At 37.9% G+C, this 21,304-nt stretch overlaps 2 protein-coding genes across 3 annotated transcripts in view; one reads left to right on the forward strand and one right to left on the reverse strand.

Moving 5' to 3' along the window:
* Positions 1–1,341: 1,341 nt before the first annotated feature.
* Positions 1,342–14,635, forward strand: LOC139971655 (cytosolic beta-glucosidase-like). The gene is made up of 5 exons (XM_071978319.1): positions 1,342–1,452; positions 6,428–6,744; positions 8,922–9,399; positions 10,614–11,187; positions 12,525–14,635. The coding sequence occupies exons 2-5, from the start codon at positions 6,455–6,457 to the stop codon at positions 12,833–12,835; spliced, it is 1,653 nt and encodes a 550-aa protein (XP_071834420.1). The 5' UTR covers positions 1,342–1,452; positions 6,428–6,454; the 3' UTR covers positions 12,836–14,635.
* The window catches only part of LOC139971654 (long-chain-fatty-acid--CoA ligase 5-like), a 44,760-nt gene continuing 36,172 nt past the window's right edge, over positions 12,717–21,304 (reverse strand). For both annotated transcript variants that reach the window (XM_071978318.1, XM_071978317.1), the window contains exons 18-19: positions 20,639–20,710; positions 12,717–20,089 (exon numbers count right to left, since the gene is read on the reverse strand). In XM_071978318.1, coding sequence (XP_071834419.1) covers positions 19,952–20,089; positions 20,639–20,710 — 210 coding nt within the window. In that variant the 3' untranslated portion in view covers positions 12,717–19,951. The remainder of the gene's footprint in view (positions 20,090–20,638; positions 20,711–21,304) is intronic.

Below are 21,304 nucleotides of genomic sequence, written 5' to 3' on the forward strand. Positions count from 1 at the left end.
TCTCGATGGAAAGGATAGCCAGCGAATCCAGCCGATCTTGAGAAATGGTTGAACGTAGGTAAGTCTTGATTAGCTTCAACTTGGAGAATGATCTTTCTGCGGTCGCCACTGTGACTGGAAGTGTAATAAATAGGACCACAGCCGATAACAGCTTTGAGTAGGTACTAAGGTCACACAGAAAAATATGTCCATTGTCCCGTTTATAGTTTCTTTTCCAACGAAAACGTGCCGTTTAAAAAGAAAAAAAAGAAAAAAAAAGGGTACCCCTCTTCTAGGTTCTGTACATCAGTGCAGCGGGGGCCCCCTTTGGTCGGGGGCCCCTGGGTTTGCCCCGTCCGAGCCCATAGGCGTTACGCCGCTGCCTCAGATGCAATTTGGTGCGACAAAAGTGTACAATGCTGATGTTAATTTACTTCTAAAAAAAATGTTTCCCAGGTGTAATTTTCTAAAATATTTATAAAACAAAGTTGGGATCATCTTTCTCAATTTTTTTTAATTTTTCATAGGTTATAAATTTCTTACAACCAGCCTGTAACTGCAAAATGGTGATAAACTGTAAATCCTCATGCTCATACATTTAATTTTAAACCAGAAAACGTAAAGGTTTAGACTAGTCTACCACTGCTATTCCTCTCGATTTTTTAATTTCCAATCATATGATTCAGCGGATGTTCGGAAACACTTTTTGGCTCACCTTTGGGGGGGGGGGGGCATGGCCCCCGTTGGCCCCCCCTTGGATCCGCCAGTGACCAGTTAGCGTGGTGTATTGAACAGACTGGGCGCTATGTAGAAAGGTAAGAGACACTATATGTTTTATTTTGGGCTACTTTGAATTGATCCGCCCATATATCAGTAATTTAACAACAATTTGAAACTTGTTGGCCAATTAAAAATCGGTAAAAGGCCGCATCACTCTCAGGGTGGGGAGGGGCAAATCTGCTACCTTATCATAACGCTCCCCCCCCCCCCCCAGCCGACTCCGGTAAAAAAAAAACAGCACACACGATTACTTATACGTCTAATAATAAGTCATGACTCATAAGTCGAAACCTTTAATTTAGAGAGGGGGAATGTAAACGAAAAGAGAGAGAGAGGCGGGCTAAAACTTTTTATTTCCCCTAAATATGCCCATGACTTGCATTTTATAAGGGTGAGTTTTTGAAATTACAAATGTTTACCCTCCCATCCCAGTAGAGACTGCTGGCACTCCACCACTTTCAGTGACACGTCATAGCTCTCTTATAGTCATAGTTAATTATAATTCATTCTATGGTTTGAACTTTAGTCCCGCTAAATTGTAATCGTTTACATATAAATACACCGTTAGTTTCAATTAATCTTTATTAGTACAAAGGTATAACGCAGCTGATGTTAGAAGAAAAGGCCTTAACCACCTCAACTTAAGGAAGTTAGCTATAAAAACTTGTCTTAATTCCTGATTTTATTTACAAGGTAAGTCTCTCAACGGTTGCTATTCTTGGTCGTAGGAATCACTAACAATAAATGAGGTTTTCAGCGTTAGAAACGTTCATACATATTGTTAAGTTATGATATTATTTCCACAACATGTTTTTCAAAGTATGTGTTTGAAGCAAGCAATTCAATTAACAGAATAGGTCTCGAGTCGCATTTCTCTGGTAACTTTATAATCGACTCGAGTCGGCAACCCCAGAATGGCATCACTTGACTCGAGTCAATGTTTTTTTGTCTTGTGAGCACTGTAGGTTCCTTTTAAGGAACAATAACATTATTCTTTACTTCTTACTTACACGTACTGACGAAAATTTCCTGACTTTACTCGGAATCGCCCTTTTGTCATATTCACATACGACCGGTACTAACGTCACAACACTTCAGAAAACCAGAGAAAGTAATAATATTAGAGAAGGTGGAAAAATTATTATGAATCTAACATTATGAAGTAAATTGTGATTTGACAATGAGGAAAAATGTTATATAAAACCAGAAATTAACGCGTTTCTATAATGATTCCAAAACACTATTATTTCAGAAGAAGTATATTCTCTCTTCAAAAAAGACATTTTTCTTTACGATATAAGCTAATAGGTATGTTTTTCGGCAATAGAAAGCATTTTCTATTTTGTGCCATTTCTGTAAATGCTTTGCAATTTGGTGTAGACAAATAATACGAATGATAGGCCTATTAATATAATATCGTCGAGCAAAAGTGATTAAACCTGTCCCGTAAGTTTGAGGAATATGTCAAAGATATAGGCCTACAGTTTCTGACACATTGTATAGGGCCAACGAAACGTTTATTAAGTTCGACTTAACTTGCTCTACTACGGATAACAAATTAGATACTGAATAACAAAAGTGACATAAAACAATAGTTCAATAAATTACTTCATTATTTAATAATAATTATTAGTTTCTTGTATAAATTATATACGTTTCGATTTAACATATCAAGAGGTGCAATGAATACCCCCCCAAAAAAACATTGTAAAATAGCTTCATTTGTTGTAGACCACTCCGAAAACCTATATTATTTTTTAGGGTCGTGTTTCTGTACAGCACTTGTGTAGTGTTTGAGAAATGAATGCTGAGGAGGTTCGTTAATGAAAGTGACTGGACTTTATAGTCTATCACACATAGGCTAACATTAGGTCAGTTCATCAGATGCAAATTAGAAGAAGACTGCAGAAATAGTTCAATGGGGGAAAACATGCGATTTCTAGTGTGACCTCAAATAATACGTTAACAATGTGTTACACAATATCTCGAGGTCAAATGGTTTTGCCATGTCGTGCAAGGATAACCCTGTTGCTTATATGAATTTAAAAGAACATGCTTTTTGACGAGTTTATTAGAACTTAAAACACAATGGATTAACATAATTGATCATGTAGTGCCATAGGCGTAGGAAGCGGGGGGGGGGGGGGGGGGCTGGGGGGGGCTGCAGCCCCCCAACCATATTTATTGATGAAAATTTGGGCAATATTCTGAGAATTTTTCGGGCACCTACTGGAAGAATAATAATTTGCAGTGTGTTTTTCGATTTTTTTGGTGAAAATTCGGGCAATATGCTGAGAATTTTTTCGGGCACCTACTGAAAGAATAATAAATTGCAGTGTGTTTTTCAATTTTTTTGGTGAAAATTTGGGCAATATGCTGAGAATTTTTTCGGGCACCTACTGAAAGAATAATAAATTGCAGTGTGTTTTTCAATTTTTTTGGTGAAAATTTGGGCAATATGCTGAGAATTTTTTGGGCACCTACCAGTGGCGGAGCGTCCATACAGTCAGAGGGGGCGAATGACCCCCTGACGGACTAAAATGGACTGCTGGCGCCCTTTTCAGCTTTTTTACCACTTTTTTACTTATTTTACTTATTCGCGATTATTGACTTTTTTATTGCGCTCTCAAATACCTATTGACATTTGTCACATTTTGTTGGTGCAATTTTCTGACAAAATTGGCGATGACACCTATTTATTCTTCGTTTATCTGATTAGCAAGGCCTGGAAAGGGTCATTTACGGCGATCTAGGGAGTATCTTTACTCAAAAAAAATTCTGTACGCTCCGCGCCAACCTGTGGTGGCGCTCCGCTTAGATAGTGTCGAATGGGCCCCTACAGACCATTCTCTCCTCCTGACCAATACCCCTAGCTCCGCCACTGGCACCTACTGAAAGAAGAAGAATTTGCAATGTATTTTTCAATGGTTAAACATATATTATTATTATTATCATTATTGTTGTAACGACTTCCCCAATAATTATAACCAATATGGAAGGGTAATAACACGGAAAATGATTGTACGTTATTGCATGTGATGTAATAACGGAAGAATACCTATATGATACGCACATTGACATGTGGAACGCGCGCGGAGCGCGCGAAAAATTTCGGTTATATTTTTCGGGCAAGTCGTTACAACCCCCCCCCCCCCCCCCAAATCAAATGAGGCTCCTACGTCTATGTGTAGTGCCTGAACCGAGAAGCCGACGTCATCATCATCAATTTATCTATAAAATAACTTACCAGAAATTCAGCATATTTTAAAGGTGAATATCTCATAGAAAAGTTACCGTCTCTCAAGTTGTTACTTTTTGTTTTCTTGGACTATAACACAGGAAGACAATGATTATATAGTTCTTTAGGTATATATTATAAGAATGAAATTATTATTTCTTTATCCAATATTTTTTCGTACCCCTAACTTCACCCTGGGCCCCGGGGCTGTAGCCGCCTGAACACACACCCCTTCCTCGTAAAGCCAGTCCATTCCATTCTCAAAGGCCGATGGGTGCATGTGGGTGTTAACATGTTAATTTGTAACTAGGTTGAAATACTAGTAGTATAAAATGGGGGAATGATAAAGCGTTACAGTTTGAACTTTATAAATAGGTCATATTAGTCATGGAAACACAAAATTATTGCCAACTCGTATAGTCATATTAAATACATATTAACTTGGAAGAATCAAATGAATATTAACTTGAAAGACGTCTACATTGAAATGTAAATATTATATATGTACATATTGCAAGATAACTTGCAAAACGAAATATCGTCCTCGTAAACAAGGTGTGGTACACGCATGCCATGCTGTGTGATAACGTCGCAGTGGTTCAATCATTCATTCGATGTGGTTCATATCACTAAGAAGGTTATTGCCCGCGCTTGATACATAACAAACAGGTCACATAGTTAAATGGAAAGCAAGGTGACTTTGCAAGATACCGTACTACAGTGACGTAATAATAGCATTTTTGTCACTATGATGTATACGAATCGGTTCCGAGTTGTAAAGATCACCGGGTCAATTATCAAATTAATACTAATATACATCATATCAATTCGTATTCGGTATTTTCCACCCCCCCCCCGCCCCTTATTTTCTGATCGGGCTAAGGTACGCTCAATGTTGGTATCGATTTATATTTCTTACTTAATTGTTTGGTCACAGGAAATGATCAAATAATGAAATTTAATCATTAAACATAAAAAATGTACACCATATTGTTCAAGACTTATGACATGCATATAGTTTATCTTTATCTCTCGCAGCCACGAATGGTTTTATTGCAGTTAGGACAGTGTGCATAACGATATCCTAGCAACAATAATATGTTTCATAATTTATACCTACAAAATGTACTAAAGCGATATATGAAAGCAAAATAAACAGTTTTTGCATTCGGATATTTTTTTTTAAAACACAAAGTAACATTGTCATCGATCAAAGTACAAAACACCCGGTTAAATATTGTCAGCAAATAATTGTTAATGAGCAATAAAAAAATTATTATTATTATTATCAATTATTATCATTATTATCATAATCGCTTTCAGTCTAAAACTGAAATAAAATGTTCACTATAGTCAAGCTGAGGATATAAACTACTGTACTTACATTAAGCTGCTGCGTTTTATTATAGGCCTATTATCAGTGGCGTCGCCAGGCATTTAGAAGCGGGGAAGGGGTTGGGGAAGGGTGGGGTACAGCAAAATAAGAGCAACATTTGGAGGGAACAGAATGTGTGTAATGCAAACTGGCGGGGGAGTCATGTCGACGTGTGATCAAGTGACCGCCATAGGGCCCATGGGGTGGTGGGTGGGGGGGGGGATCAAAGCCAGTTGAAGCATTGCGGTTTTCATCATTTCAAGAAGCGTATATCTTTGTGTATCTTTCAGGCTAATTGTTTTGGACATGGATAATTTGGGAGAGGGGGGGGGGGGGCAATTGTTTGTCTATTTGCTTGACGCTAATGACTCCCTAAGTGTGACGTCACATTTCTGAATGGAGCAATTGCAAATTTAAAACGTCAAATGACATCATCTTTCCAAACATTTATTCCCTGATGAACATTCGACATGGTTGCATTAAAAAGGGTTCACGGTATTCACGTTACAACTGAGTTGTCAAAGAGGAAGTAAATGCATATCGGAGACAAAGGTTACGCACGTGCTGTAATCAACATACCATCATGAAAACACACACACACGCACACCCACCCACACATGGTCTAGGTTCAGAGGCGGGGTCTTTGGTGGTAGAAGTAACACATTTTTACATTTTATTGATCTTTAAACTTCTTATCTAACTATAGCTGCAATATGTTATAAGTTCCTAAGAAATTACGTGCACCCATATGAGAACAATGTCCATTGTTCTAGAAAGGAGGATATGTTAGATTTGGTGGGTCCAAGAAAAAATAGGTGAGGGGAACGATGCAGATTATTTTAAGAGCCTGATTCTACTACTTTTGCAAGAAATGGGTGGGGGAGGGGAGGGGTAGGGTGAGGGGCTTTAAGTGACCCCATCCCGCCATATCAATCGTGGTTACGCCAGTAGCTCAGAAAATTTGTCGAAACTAACGACAATTCTACACTTTTCCCTGAGAAAAAACTGAATCTGGTTAGGACATTTCACTATACTTTCAATTTCATCTATGACAGAAAACACGCAACCGATTTGTTGTCACCATGGTGACTGCTTTTCTACCGGCGTTACTATCCATGCTGTTGCACATGTCAGTTGCGCAGGACCCTTATTTTGTGTACCCTGAGGTATTCAACGACACAGAAAGAGACGCTTTTTACTACGGTACGTTTCCCGAGGACTTTCAGTGGAGTACTGCCACGTCATCTTATCAAATCGAAGGAGCATGGGACGCAGATGGTAAAGGAGTCAACATTTGGGATACATTTTCTCATGAAACCGGTAACATAGTTAACGATGATAATGGCGACGTAGCATGTGATAGCTATAACAAGTAAGTATATCTTCTCCTAGTAAGAAAAAACAAAACAAATAAGTAAACTGGAAATCATTAAAAAAAAATTAAAGTTTGACTTTCAAGTCACTGTTTTCCATAACTATAATAATAACTTAAAGTTAAAATCAATCTTTATAGGATGAGGATTCCATTTAAAGTGAGTTGCATGTAATAACATAATGCATGGATTCATATACGCATGCAACCAACATTTCTATACTGGGGGAGGGGAAGGGGGGGGGTTACATCGCCAAGATGAGGTGTCTAAGGGGGGAGGGGAGTTCCTTCCTCCCTTTGAGAAATTTGGTTAAACGGAAAGGTGTTTAAATGCCAAATGTTATAGTTTGCCATGTTTGAGACAATGTTGAAGAATTTTCGACATGCAGTGTAGGTTGTGACCGCATGTACATATGCATGTTATATATTAATGTACTGTACACTAGGATTGTGCATGTGTGTGTGTAATATCCTGTCCGCCAGTTGGGACTGGGGTGGGTGGAATATCAAACAATCCTTTCTGTGAAGCTCTTTCGTAAGACTGGAGGTTAGTGGGTTATCCCGACGATGTCGAACATAAGTTTCTTTACACTTACAAGATTTTCAGCAAGTCGTTCAAAATGAAGACACTATGCAATATTTCCTGCTTCGATAAGATACTTACCTTTGCTCGGCTATCAGTTGTTGTCCGTATATGTGACTCAAAGATAAAGTCTCGATTATAATATCCGCCTTATAATAATAAACAGTTCTTAGTTCTAATAAACAGTTCTATAGATAATTAAACCGCGCATAGCTTTCAGATTAAATAACCTCTTCACATCTGTTCAAAGTTTATTTGACTATCGCGATCAGACATCGATACAAATTCCGCCTGGAATACGTTTTGTAACGCAATGATTAACTTTGTTATTTTGAGCTCAACGAATGCAGATAAGCAGGAAAAAATGAATTATTAGCTGAATGAGTCTTTTCTGTTGACAGTAACATGAATATCCACAGTATAAGTCATAGAACCAATATTGCGCTATCAGGTCAAAGTACAAAGAAACCGTGCACTGTACACACATAAGTAAAGGTCTCACGTCTCACCCCGTGAACCTTGATGTTGCTTATATAACGACTATAGTTACCTATATACATTTATATAATAACAGCACATGTAATATCGCTGTTGCAGTTTCGTTTGAACAGTTCATTTTGTTCTTCTTCTACTTCTCCCTATTATAATTATAATCACAAAGAAACAAAATATGTTTACAATAACAATCAAACACGCAGACAAACTATATATCGAATCGAATCCTTAAAGTGCGTTCACACTGTAATAGTCTCAATAAGGATATGACTTTTCTTTCCGGGTCCAAGCACTTTGAGCAGTCTGGGGCTTACGGTAGACTGACGTGATTTCAATCACTATTTTTACACCTGACGAAGGACCAGGGTGTCCGAAAATTTGTTGTATCTATTCTTAATATTATTTTATATTATATTATATATATATATATTATATATATATATATATATATATATATATATATATGTATGTATATATATATATATATATATATATATATATATATAATATAGCAATATTAATAAAGTGACAAAGTATATGTTACTTCCTTCTAGAGAATTAGCTATTCTTCAAAACAATCAATTCATAACCATATATATAACATTTACTTAACTAAGAAATGAAAATAACAAACCCTATATGCATAGCTTACTTTGCATGTGAAAATCCGGACAGAAATTGTTATCGTTATATGAAGTGGTAGGCCCGATGAAAGGCGACAAGAACCAGAGCCGTATATTTAGACCAAGTCGGAGCACCCCTTTTGAAGCCTTCATATTTCAATGGTACAGATGGATAATGTCAACAGATTCTTGTATGACAATAACAATACATCCTTTATCCCCCGTCCCCCCCCCCTCACCAGTCCCCCCGGGTCTCCCGTATGTAGCCTCCCGATCCACCTCTCGTTAGGGCCTGGTGACCTGCAATTATACCAGCTTTAGGTAATTACACTCGTGTTATCATGACGGGACATACCGTATCCCCTAAATAGTCAGTCAACTAAAATATGTTTACGCAATGTGAGGAACAGAAAACCAACAATTAACTTTGACATTATCCTCCACTAACAATGTTAAAATGTTAATATTATTTTCAGATATGAGACGGACGTGAGTCTGATCTCTAACATGGGTGTAAAGTATTACAGATTTTCACTCTCTTGGTCTCGTCTCTTACCGAATGGTACCATCGACAATCCGAGTGAAGCAGGGCTTCAATACTATAACAACCTCATCGATGCCCTTTTGGAGAATGGGATAACCCCTCAGGTCACCCTCTATCACTGGGACTTACCCCAGGACATCGAAGACATGGGTGGATTTCTGTTCGATGGTTTCCCAGAACTTTTCAACAACTATTCTAAATACTGCTTTGAACAATTTGGTGATCGGGTTCAGTTTTGGATCACTTTCAACGAACCGTGGGTCATCACTGTTCTTGGATATGGCGAGGGAAGATTTGCTCCTGGTATCAACGGCTTAGAGGATGAGAGGGTTTATATATCGGCACACAACCTCCTATTGGCGCATGCGCTCTCGTATCAAACGTATAATACAAGTTTCCGTGGAACACAGGTATTGTTACTGTATATGCCGGCAAAAATGTTCAGTTTGGCTTCGATTTCTTTGTGAATATTAACGATATATGTAATCTTAATCTTTACAGAGTTATTATTTTTTTGTTTTCTTCACTTTATTAAATTAACGTCTTGATAGATCAGAAATTTCCCCACCCCTCGAGGCGCATGTCTACTTTATATATCAAATAGTTCACTCAATCACGTTGAAGCTTCAACTAGAATATTATAGTTGCAGTGAACTTTACGCCATTCCCATCACTGAGACATTTAATTGCTTCATGAAATTCTTCTGTAAACCCCATCATACATAACCGGTATAACACGAACTAACCGATCCCTCAATCAACAATCGATTTTGGCACTATTGTATAGTAAACAATAATCACAATATCATTACAACGTACGTTTTCCCTAAACCATGTGTTCATTTGCAGAGATCGAGAGAATGAAAACTTCAAACCAAAACGAAAAGTGTCCCGTCCTCTGTTATTGTTTTGGTCGAGTTGAAAGCCTCTGTTATTGTTTTGGTCGAGTTGAAAGCTTGCGTCCAATTAATGCTTTCATCTCGCCCAAAACATTTACAAAGAATTGCGCCATCTTTGTCTTACCTTAATGTTTTCATTCGCTCGAGGCTCTGCGAATGGGCCCATGGTTTTTTTTGGGGGGGGGGGTGGGGGGGGGGGGGGTGGGGGAGTACACCATCGTGATTGTGTGTTTGTTTACTACAAAATACAATAATACTGGAAATAGATTGTTTTGACCGTCCAGATTGAATGCATATTGGGGCTTTAACATCGAGTACTTGGATAAATATTGGAAATTGTTTTTGCCAAAAGAATTAGAATCAGTAATAATTAACTTAAAGGTTTTAACATATATGCACCACAGTGTCGCAGTTGAGTACTTTATAAACGGTTGGCAGGGGCGGGGAGCGGTGGGGTGGGATTGGGAGTAGTGGGTTCAACGTCACGTAGGGAATACCGAATTTTCAGCAGGCTATTTATTTATCTCCAGAGCGACGGTTGAGTAGATCAAGACCATGACATATTAGAAACAAGGAAACCGCACATCTGGGATTTCTTGGGTTGGAGTCATGCATGGTGGGCCCAGGGCCCCCAAAGAGGAAAATATAACCCTGGAAATATGATACACCTACACTTTAAATGTTTTATATTTTCATTATTATTCTTATTATTTTTTGGCACGCAGGAAGGCGTCATTGGTATCACATTAAACTGCGATCACTTCGAACCCTATGACCCCAGCAATCAAACCAGTGTCGACGCGGCCGACAGGGGTTTCCAGTTTATGCTTGGATGGTTCGCTAGTCCAATCTTCAAGACGGGTGACTACCCTGAAGTTATGCGAGAAAAAGTGGACTTTAAAAGTGATGCCGTCGGACTGAATCAGTCCCGCCTTCCATCTTTTACCGAAGAGCAAAAGGCAATGCTGTCGAACAGCTACGATTTCTTTGGACTAAATCATTACACCACTGTTTATGTCGTTGATACCGGTATGGTGGACGTCTCGGAACCCGTCAGCTATTACAAAGACAGGGATATCATCACCTGGCAGGACGAAAGCTGGCCGACCTCTGGATCGGGATGGCTGCGTCCCGTACCTTGGGGGCTCCGTAACTTGCTGAATAAGATAAAAAATGAGTACGGAGACGACATCCCTATTTACATCACCGAGAATGGAATCTCCACCGATGATACCGATAATCTGGATGACACCACCAGGGTTCAATACTACCAAGGTTACATCAACGAGGTCCTTAAAGGTTAGATGGTATACTCTCTTTCTTACCCCCTCCCCCTCTACATGCCCCTCTCTCCATCTCTCTCTTCTTCTCTACTTATCTCTCTCTCATTCAATGCGTTAGTATCTTATCGATTAACCTCACCCAACCTCTTCAACTTGCTTCATACGTCATATGCAAGGGGGTTGGATATAACATTTCTTGGCAGGAACAGGGTAGGGGGAGTGGGGACGAGAGGGACGTTTTTCTCACTTTGAAAAGTCGATGACGGGGAGTGAGGGAATGGGCAGTTTCACCTCCCATACTCTTGTAACTATAGGTATGCGTTCCACGATAGACGTTTCATTCATTCGTTTCATTCAATCACAAGTACACAAATTATCATAAATTTTCAATAAAATAAACCTCATAAATACAACGTCAAATTTTCCACCGTTTGTCTCGAAATTTAGATGAAAAGTCGAAATGTTGACATTTTAAGTCAAACTTTTATCTGAAGCACCCAAATTTCAACAGTTCATGTGGACCTTTCGTTATTCTTAGTGGTCTATACTATACAGTACCCTTCATAACCCACCTCACTTTAGTCTGTACTTTCTTAATCCTAAAATTGACGAAAAGTTGATATTAAGCAAACCTCTGATAATATAGTGCAAGTCGCAATTTAGGGCAAAAGGAGAGAACTCTCGATATGAGAACTTGTAATTTCCAGGATACTATATGAAAGTTTGGAATTAGAATAGTCGAAACTTCGAGACAGTAATCGAAATTTTTGAATAGAAAAGCAGTAATTTGGAGATGAAATATCGAAACTTCGCTATTGAAACTAGAAATTATGAAATAGAATAGTCACCGAAGTTTTGAGATGAACTTACTCTCGAAATTTCGGTATAAGAAACGAAACATCAAATTTTCGACATTTTCAGGTGAAATAGTCGAAATGTTAAGAAAAAGTAAAAATTTCCGTAGGACTACTGCAGGTTGAAGTTTCGAGAAGGTTAAAGCTGTCGAAACTTGGAAGAAAACAGCGAAAATTTCATAATGAGATAGTAACAATATTTTTAGAAAATGTTGAATTGTTTTTATTTCTCATCTGGGTCAGGGCATGATTTACAATATTAATATAGTTCCGGGGGGGGGGGGGGGTGGGGATCCCCTAGATTGGTCACCGAGTTTCTGTCCCCTGTTTCTTTATAGCTTCCTAAGTCTCTGCTAATATGGCTATGACTGTGGATGGAAACAACCCTATATCGTTAACTTTGGTTTCTTGTGCACGGCCTTTACTTTGGTGTTTGACTTTTTCTTATAGAAATAAGTGAGCCTTATCCTGACAGTTTTGAAACTTCTATTTTTTTCAGCTGTTCGTCTCGACAACGTTAATGTGAAATGTTACACTGCTTGGTCACTCATGGATAACTTCGAATGGGCTTCTGGCTATTCTGAAAGATTCGGGCTACACTACGTCGATTTCAGCGATCCCGCCAGACCACGAACACAGAAAGATTCCGCTACGGAATATGCCAGGATTGTTGCCGACAATGGATTCCTGGAACCCAAAGTGTCCACCGAAAATCCGGAAACGACTCCGGATAGTGCCGATCGACCAGCGAGTGCAGCGATGTTACTAGTATTTTCCCTATGTAGCATTTTAGCTATCGGGTTCATGTAGGGGAAGAAGTTCTACATAGACAACCCTTAAAGTAAATTTAAAAAATAGAAATAAAGAAAAACAAAATTCGGCGACAATCTTGCCCTAATCGGGTAGGTGGACCCTTAAGGCCTTATGTGTTTGAGTACTATTTAAACGGTCCATACCGTGCATATTACTCAATCTATATAGCCTACCATGCATATTACTCAATCTGTATAGCCTAAGTATGACTAGAGTTTGATCTTGTCTGGCAGTTTGCTGCCACCAATTTCTTTATCTGACTCTCATGACGAACTGTCTTGATATCCACTTGATGGTGTAAGATACCAACAGTTCATTGGAGCAGCGAACAACACAATGAATGACCGTATAGGTCATGAGTCTTGGCTCCAGTGTATTAGCATGCTAGAATTAAATTTAAATTTGGAACTGAATACTCTTTCTCCGCATTTCATCCAGACTAGTGCTCTTGGTGTAAACGTGCAAGCGCAGTCAAAACAATGCTTTTGGTGTCCAGGAAGTAAACTGATTCTTAAATATCGGGTGACCATTAATTGACTTTCCAGCATATTTGACAACAATGGTGATGATGTTACACATTTTAGATATAGTCTGCAATGTTTTAGGCTTAAAAAAAAAGCAAATCAGGATGTTTTTGTTAACATCACGATTTTAATTGTTTCAACTCAAATATCCTTCCTCCGGATATTAATCACAATTAACCCTTTCATAAGTCACGCATTTGACTTTTATGATATCATAATCTTACTATGAGGTTTCTTCTTTTTTTTCCATCCGTTTTCATACGGTACTTTTCTTTTCGGTGTTTTCTTCACTTCTCCCATTTTAGATGTGCGCCTAAAATTGACATTTCCTATATATGTGTGTATATATATATATGTATATATGTATATGTAAATATTTATATATATATATATATATATATATATATATATATATATATATATATATATATATATAAATGAAAATCGTAATGAGTTGGAAAATCAAGAACAGTGGAAGAACTTCCAGCCTCCACCGGGATTCGAATATATATTCGATTATATATATATATATATAAGGTCAAACATGGAATGCAAAGCAAGAACGGTTTTACTTATGAAGATATTTAATCTGTCAAATTCCATGCAAAATACAACCCGAGTGATGAAGTAGCTTGCATAAGGCAGGCGCGTAGCCAAGAGGGGGGGGGGCGAAGGGGGCAGGCCGCCCCCCCCCTTGAGCATATTTTTAATTATTTTTAAATGTTTTTATGATATCGCTAATATTTTCAAAAGAGAAAATGTATATAGATGCAACTTACAAGGCCTGGGAAGTGCCATTTCCAGCGATCTGGGAGGCATTATCAGCCAAAATTTTCTTGTACGCTACGCGTCAATCATGGTGGCGCTACGCTTAGATAGTTTGCAATGCCGAATCTACAGTTTCGCCCCTCCCTTGGCAAATTCCTGGCTACGCGCCTGGCATAAGGATATCAGTGAAATTTAAGGGAGTTAAAACATCAGGAAATTTAAAGTTGCATGGTCAGATCAATCGCTGTTAAGTGAGCTTAACATGTAAACGGAAAAGTGTCATCATAAACCTCTAACCAACACTTCACTTAAATTTTTCGTTTTGTGTCTCTACATCAATATAACGCACTGACCGGGTGCAGGCAATGAAGTTCCAGAAGTATTTTTTTTTAATATTTGATTTCACAAATCACGCTTTACAGTGTAAAAAAAAACACACAAAAACAGATTGTCCTGCAAGATTGATGTTTGAAACTTACAAAAGAAAGCTTATTTTTAATTTTAACTAATCTACGAGTTTTTTTTGTTTTGTAAGCTGTTCAGTTCTGCAATTTCTGACAGTCGGAGACAAACATCCTTCGATTCCTTATTTTCTTTAACCCTGCTACTTAAAGCAAATCAGACATTGAGAGATATAAAACAAAGACCACACAAGAAACTATTTCGGACAAAATTGGATTGAAAGCCCTGCACCATTTATTTTTGAATATAGATTATATTCATAAAACAATTAAATTGATCATCAAAAATTGGTTACTGATTATATAATTTTCTTTTCTTGGATAAGAGCAACTTAAAATGTTTGCTTTAAGTAGGTATGCCACACACTATATGGAAAGTGACACACACACTGGCTAATATTCCAGTAGTATGGATGAAAATAACAGTCAAAAAGCGGTAAACCCTGTAAACCCAAAATTTATATCAAATAACAATGAAGTGAAAACACAAAAGTCGTATGGTTTCACCATCAGGTGTTGCCATATGGCACACATGGCTTCACCGTTACATTCTTTAGTCTTTCGATGATGTCATGCCAAGCCCCCTCCCCACCCCCCCACGAGCAGTAATGCATTTATAATGCCTGTGGTTGGCTGATCCATGTACATACACTACCGGACCTCTAATCAGTGGTATTAGTATAGTGCGCTCCCTAATCCTAATCCTGCCACACACCAGTCAACTGATCCCTTGATCTGATCCCCTGATCAGCCAACCAGCCAACTGATCCCCTATTATTCTACAGAGGGTCACCGTGGATGTGATAACATTTTCTCAATGAGATTCCAGTCTGCGTTCCACACCCATGATGATGTTGGCGCATCCCGATACGGCAACCCTTACCACAACAAAGCCCTGCATGGATTAGCACCAGAATACATGAGTAGCATAATCAGTCAGAAGACCACCACCCGCTCTCTCCGATCCTCAAATCAGCTACTGCTCCATGTACCTAAGTGGAAGCTCAAGTCATTTGGTCAAAGATTGATCTATAATGCCGCTCCTACTCTTTGGAACTCACTTCCACTGCACATCAAGTCGGCACCCAACGTTAACATTTTCAAAAAACAGACTCAAAACTTATCTATTTTTGACTGCCTTTCCTGAGCACTAGTGCCATGAGCATTGGTTTTCCTCTGGATATTGGCGCTATATAAATTTGCATTTATTATTATTACTATTTAGTGAGAAATGCACCAGAGGCATCCAGAAGAGACAGGTTAGGCCATGGCGACAAATATATGTCACCACCTGGTCTCCTCTTTAAAGTCTTTTCTTTCATCTTAATTCTATGATGAAAACATTCTTCATCACATGTTAACATGGGCCACTAATTGACCAGGACCCCTGACCTGTACCAGTCCAGACCTGCTACCCCCCCCCTCTTCCCCTCGCCCTTCATCAGGCATAGTGTCAACACATTGTGCAAATAAGACAAAATGTCTGTAGATTCAATCTATAGAAATGAGATGCTGGAATAGCTTTGGCATATCAACCATTTGTGAGAGCTGTGTATGATCCAGCAAGGACTATCATACATAACTCATACTGTGTACTTTACTGTGTACGGGTTACATATTAGAGAAAAGGTGAATCGTCAATTAAGAACCCAATTCAAATTTGTTGCTAGTCTAGGGCCCCAAAAGATAGAATTAAATATATTTGGCAAGTACTTTATAAGTAACACTTAACGGTATATTGGTTCACATAGTCAATGACAAAGGATATCTGAATACAACCACATATACATATATGCTAATAAATTGTAGTGAATATTCACGTCAAACATACTCATATGTAGATTAAGACGAGAGACTGTCGTCCCTCATCAAGAACTGGCTTTACAGATACTATATGAAATTTCTTCTCATTCACTCCATTGAAAATTTTAAACTAAATTTAATACATAGTGATCTTTACAGCAGTGGGCACTTCTCAAAGTCCCAAATCCTTTGAATCATACACAAATCAGTCTCACACAAATACGACAGACATTACTATAAATGAATCTTAAATATCGAACTACAAACCCAATATTTTGGTCGTTTTGTTCGATTTCTCTCCTGAAATTTGCTTATATTTGTGCGTAGTATAATTCATATGATTTTGTTTTATGATAAACATCAAACGAATTTAATCATAGAGCAAATATACAACGATGATCCATCCGTTTGCCAAAGTAAACAACCCTGGCACAGAAACTGACACCACTTAAAATTTGATCTGGGATTGACATGTGACCATGAACATGTTATATCTGCATGTGATGTATTTACAATATCCCAAACAGAACAGATGCTACATGTGATCGTAGCCGATGAAAGGGTAAATAGCTCACAAGATTCAAATGCTACTAGAATCCAGGCTTAATAGGAGGAGGGTCACCATGCTATATATTACACTGACTGTTGCTATGAGTAATATTTACAACTGTTATATAGCTTGGCAGACATTTTGTATCAATTACACTCTACATATTTACTGTAATCAGCCAGGTACATGCACTGCCTGAAGCCCTGAGGTAGACGTTGTGTTGTAATGTGCACTGGGACATGAAATTTAAAGAATATAGACGTACTGACATACAGAATAGTAGGTCAATATCTTGACGTTTGTACAGCTCACAAGAGTATAATTGATAGATTGTATAGTTTTCATAAACTACCTACATGAGTCATACTGGCTAGTTGGCCCTCAGAAAATAAAGGAATGTTACGTGATTGATTAAAGCAGAACTTTAACAAACTATATACATTAACTAATTTATAAACATTTCTCCAGTACGTGAATGAATGTAAATATCAGAAAGAGTAACAAACAGACTATTAACGGAATCAATTAAAGGCAGTCTACCTTCCTTTTGTTTTATTACATATTTTAATTGGCTACAGGGACAGTACCTTTACTGTGCATATTTCCTGACAAAAGCAGAAGATGATGGAAAGTTTGCTGACTCAATACAACCGTAATGTAGTTTTGGTCCCTTCCTCTGGCACCAATTACAAGATGGGTTAAAGGTCTGAGATTTGTAAACAAAAGCAGACTAAAGCCAATTGGTTGCTTGATTCCTCGCCGGTATAAGACGTCCACGTAATCCAAACAAGAAAACGAAAGAAGAAAAGAGAGATTAATTGTGAAACTTATACAGCCTAACCACCGGCCAAAAATAAACCAAATTGGTTACATGCAGATCTACAAAGGTTTTAATATTGCAAAGAACTAGGCCAACACCACTCCAAAAATAAACTCATAAAATAATAAAACAATCTAAACCAGAACAAAAAGAGGAGAAGGGAGAGAGGGCCAAGTGGAGGGCTGCTGGATGAGATGAAAGAACAATACCAATCAAATTTATGCCGATTGGGGAAAGATACAAAAAGACACGTACACTCAAGGGTAACAGGTTAGGACGGCTGTGTGGTATACATCTCTCAGTACAAAACATTAACTCTTATATACGTACAGTAAAACAGTATTATATATCACCAGGATAATTAAATTTGGTGAGGACAAATGTGAGAACAACCCGTGATACATTTGGTTGTTTTCTTTCCTGTTTATATATTAGTTTTGATACATTTCACAGCAGTGTGCAAATTACTCTTTGTATACTTCCTACTTGTACATCAAACATTTTTCAAGCTTTCAAAATCAATCGTTCTTAAAATTTGTCAAACTGTGAATTAGCCTAGAAAAGCAAAACAAGTTGAATTGTTTCGCGCGAAGCCGAGAATATGATAGCGAGAAAAATGGAGCAGTAGCCTCTGCCCTGTTTTACGTTACTACGGACTTGATTGTTCGAGTTACGTACTTTACAGCCCAGATACTCGCATGTCGACCTGTGTCTGTTATAAACCGAGATATAAATGCATAGGTTTAGCAACGATACCGGTATTATGGTCCGGTGTTTGATACACATTTAAACAGAATGATAGATAACTTGACTTGGCTTATCTATATGAATGTGACACCAGAGTCACAAAACTTGAGAACCATGTTAATACAATGTTTTGGAATATTTTGATGTAACACCCATGTGAGATATGTCATACCATCTACTTTACCATCAACTCCTGTCCCTAATTTGCTAATTGTCTACGATATCGCCCACTACATTGAAGGCTGCACAATTTGTTTACATATGACACCAAATATTCTAATATCCTGTTTAATGCTAACAGTTACTAATGAATGTAATAACACCACTAGTGAAAGAAAACAAAAGACTAAAAAAAAACCCAAAACACCCATAAAAAAAAAAACAGGTCAAATGACTATACACTATTAAACTGCAATTTTCACATTTTCATACAATTTTGGACTACAAGTCTTGGCTCATGTTATTGCAGTTTGCAAATATATACACATCACTTGCATAGTCACAAAAGTTTGAAATATGTGAAAATATTTTTTTTTTTTTTGGGGGGGGAGGCAGAAATGGGTGTTTCATGACATATCATACGACAGTTTCTTCTTTGTACTTCAGAAACATTTCAATGTTTAATTCATTCAAATTATGCCTTGACTTTATAATGACTTTGTCATCACCTTGGAAACAAATCATGCTTTATATAACAAGTCAAGACAGTAGAAAAGAAAAGAAATTGTCTCTTTAGTGTGCAGCAGCTTAGTGTATGGTTAACAGAGTCAATGAAATAGGTGGTGAAACTATATTAAGTGACTTGTTTTAGAACATTATTCAAGGAATGAACTAATTCTGATTTTTAGTTAGGTTAAATAGTTGAATGAAGTATATTTACTGAGACCTATACAGTTACACACCAAAATGGAAGAATCTGTTTCTTGTGGCACGGACAACCACTGCCGTATAAGATTCATGCAGGTATCATTATTTCATAAATTATGAAAACCATGAATGTTAACATTCTTAGCAGTTAGAATTAGATCCATACAAGACCCAATGTTATCCTTACATCGTGACTATAACCTTACATGGGTTATTTTCTATCACATTTTTTGTGGGTTCCAAACCAAACCAAAATACATTATATTCTCTGATCTTCACCAGACAACAACATTCTGGTTTCCAGACGTTTCCTTCCTGTACGTTTGAGGTACTCACATCACCGTTTAAAGCCCTAAGCACTCTTTCTTCCGATAGGTTGTAATTTAATGTTGAAACCAGCTCCTCTGTAAACCTCAAGACCAAACGGTTTCCATGACCACGGCGTCACCATTACAAGAGAATGGGTATAAAATCATCATCTTTGCAGCAGATGGAATTGACCACCAGTCTGGTGAGAGACGACATCCTCCTAGGTTCTACCCTTCACCCTGCTATCCACTAAACTGCCGACACCTAGCTGCTATCTGCATAGAGAGTTTCTAACTCCTCTGCAAATTTCTTTTCGAATGCCGGTCTCTTGTTCTTGAAGGTTGGTGTGAGTAGACCATTTTCTAATGAGAATTGCTCAGGGTGGACCAAAATATTCCTTGCCTGTGGGATGGAAATCAAAATAATGTTAAAAACAGAGAGAGTTTGCGTTGAACAACATCTGTGATGGCCGAATGAAATCACAGAGTGGTAAATGGATATTCAAATTATAATTATATAAATTATGTACTTATCATAAATTATAATATCTATAGATTCCAAATGCAGGCAGAGAAAGGAGGGTTGTTGGCTTTGACAACACTGGACACCATTGATAACCACATGATAAACTGGTGTATGTTAACTTTGTGTTATAAACATAATCCGACACGGTATTTTAACCATTCTGAGTTGTTCTAAAGATGTAGTGTCCCTGGAAGTTTGATGCAACAAAAACAGCTGTTTCAATCAAAGGAACTTGCTGCAGGTTATAGCATAAACAAGGGGGAGGGGGTTGCTGGGAGGGACAGGTGTAGGGAGAAGATGAATCTATTTATTTGAATGAAATATTAATACATACAAGATGAGAGAACAAGCAGAATGATTTCTCGGTAACCAGAATACCGATAAAGTAAATTGTTGAATCAGCAGCCGCAGCATTGATCATCTTACCTTTTCAAAGCCACTAAGTTGGCTCTCTTTAGCAACTTTGTTCATCTCCTCCATGACGTATTCCTTTACTTCCTGTTTTGAGATAGAAAAAGAAAGAAGAGCAGTTAGGAGATAGACCCTCTCTGTAAAGAATGCAGAAGGTTTAAGGATAGACGCTCTGTTATGTTGGCATACCTTGCTGTCCATTTTTCTTTACAATGCAACCAGGGCAGGAAGAAAGTAACAGAAACGAGCAGGAGGTGACAATGGAAATTTGTATATCAAAGTAATATTGTGATCATACATTGATGAGAACATGGAGGGCATGCTGTAGTGATGAAGGGGGGGGGGGGGTGAGGTGCAAGAGGGGTAAATTACCTGGCCCCATCTTTTATTGTGCAGGTCTTGGCAGGGTCTCATATAGGCTTTGAAAAGGTCACATATTGGTATAAAAAGAATATGCAATGCATGCATATGCAAAGGTATCATACAGGATTTGAGTTTCAGATCAGAATGTCAACTTGAGGCTTCCAATTATGTAATCAGCTTAATCAATTAACTAAAATATGTAATATTTCATTTTGTGTGTGTATGTATGTTCTTATAGAGTGAGATAAAAAAAAAATTCTTCTTACTGTCTAAATAATGTTTGTGGTTAGCTTTCATAGCATATTCAAAGTAGTACTA

The sequence above is a fragment of the Apostichopus japonicus genome, chromosome 8 (assembly GCF_037975245.1).
Source record: "Apostichopus japonicus isolate 1M-3 chromosome 8, ASM3797524v1, whole genome shotgun sequence".
In the NCBI taxonomy this organism is placed as follows: Eukaryota; Metazoa; Echinodermata; class Holothuroidea; order Aspidochirotida; family Stichopodidae; genus Apostichopus; species Apostichopus japonicus.

Excerpts from the sequence above, each read along its gene's own strand:
- LOC139971655 (XM_071978319.1), top strand. The coding sequence starts at position 6,455 with ATGGTGACTGCTTTTCTACCGGCGTTACTATCCATGCTGTTGCACATG. Across the intron at positions 6,745-8,921 it reads GCATGTGATAGCTATAACAA|ATATGAGACGGACGTGAGTC; the intron begins GTAAGTATATCT and ends TATTATTTTCAG. Across the intron at positions 11,188-12,524 it reads CATCAACGAGGTCCTTAAAG|CTGTTCGTCTCGACAACGTT; the intron begins GTTAGATGGTAT and ends TATTTTTTTCAG.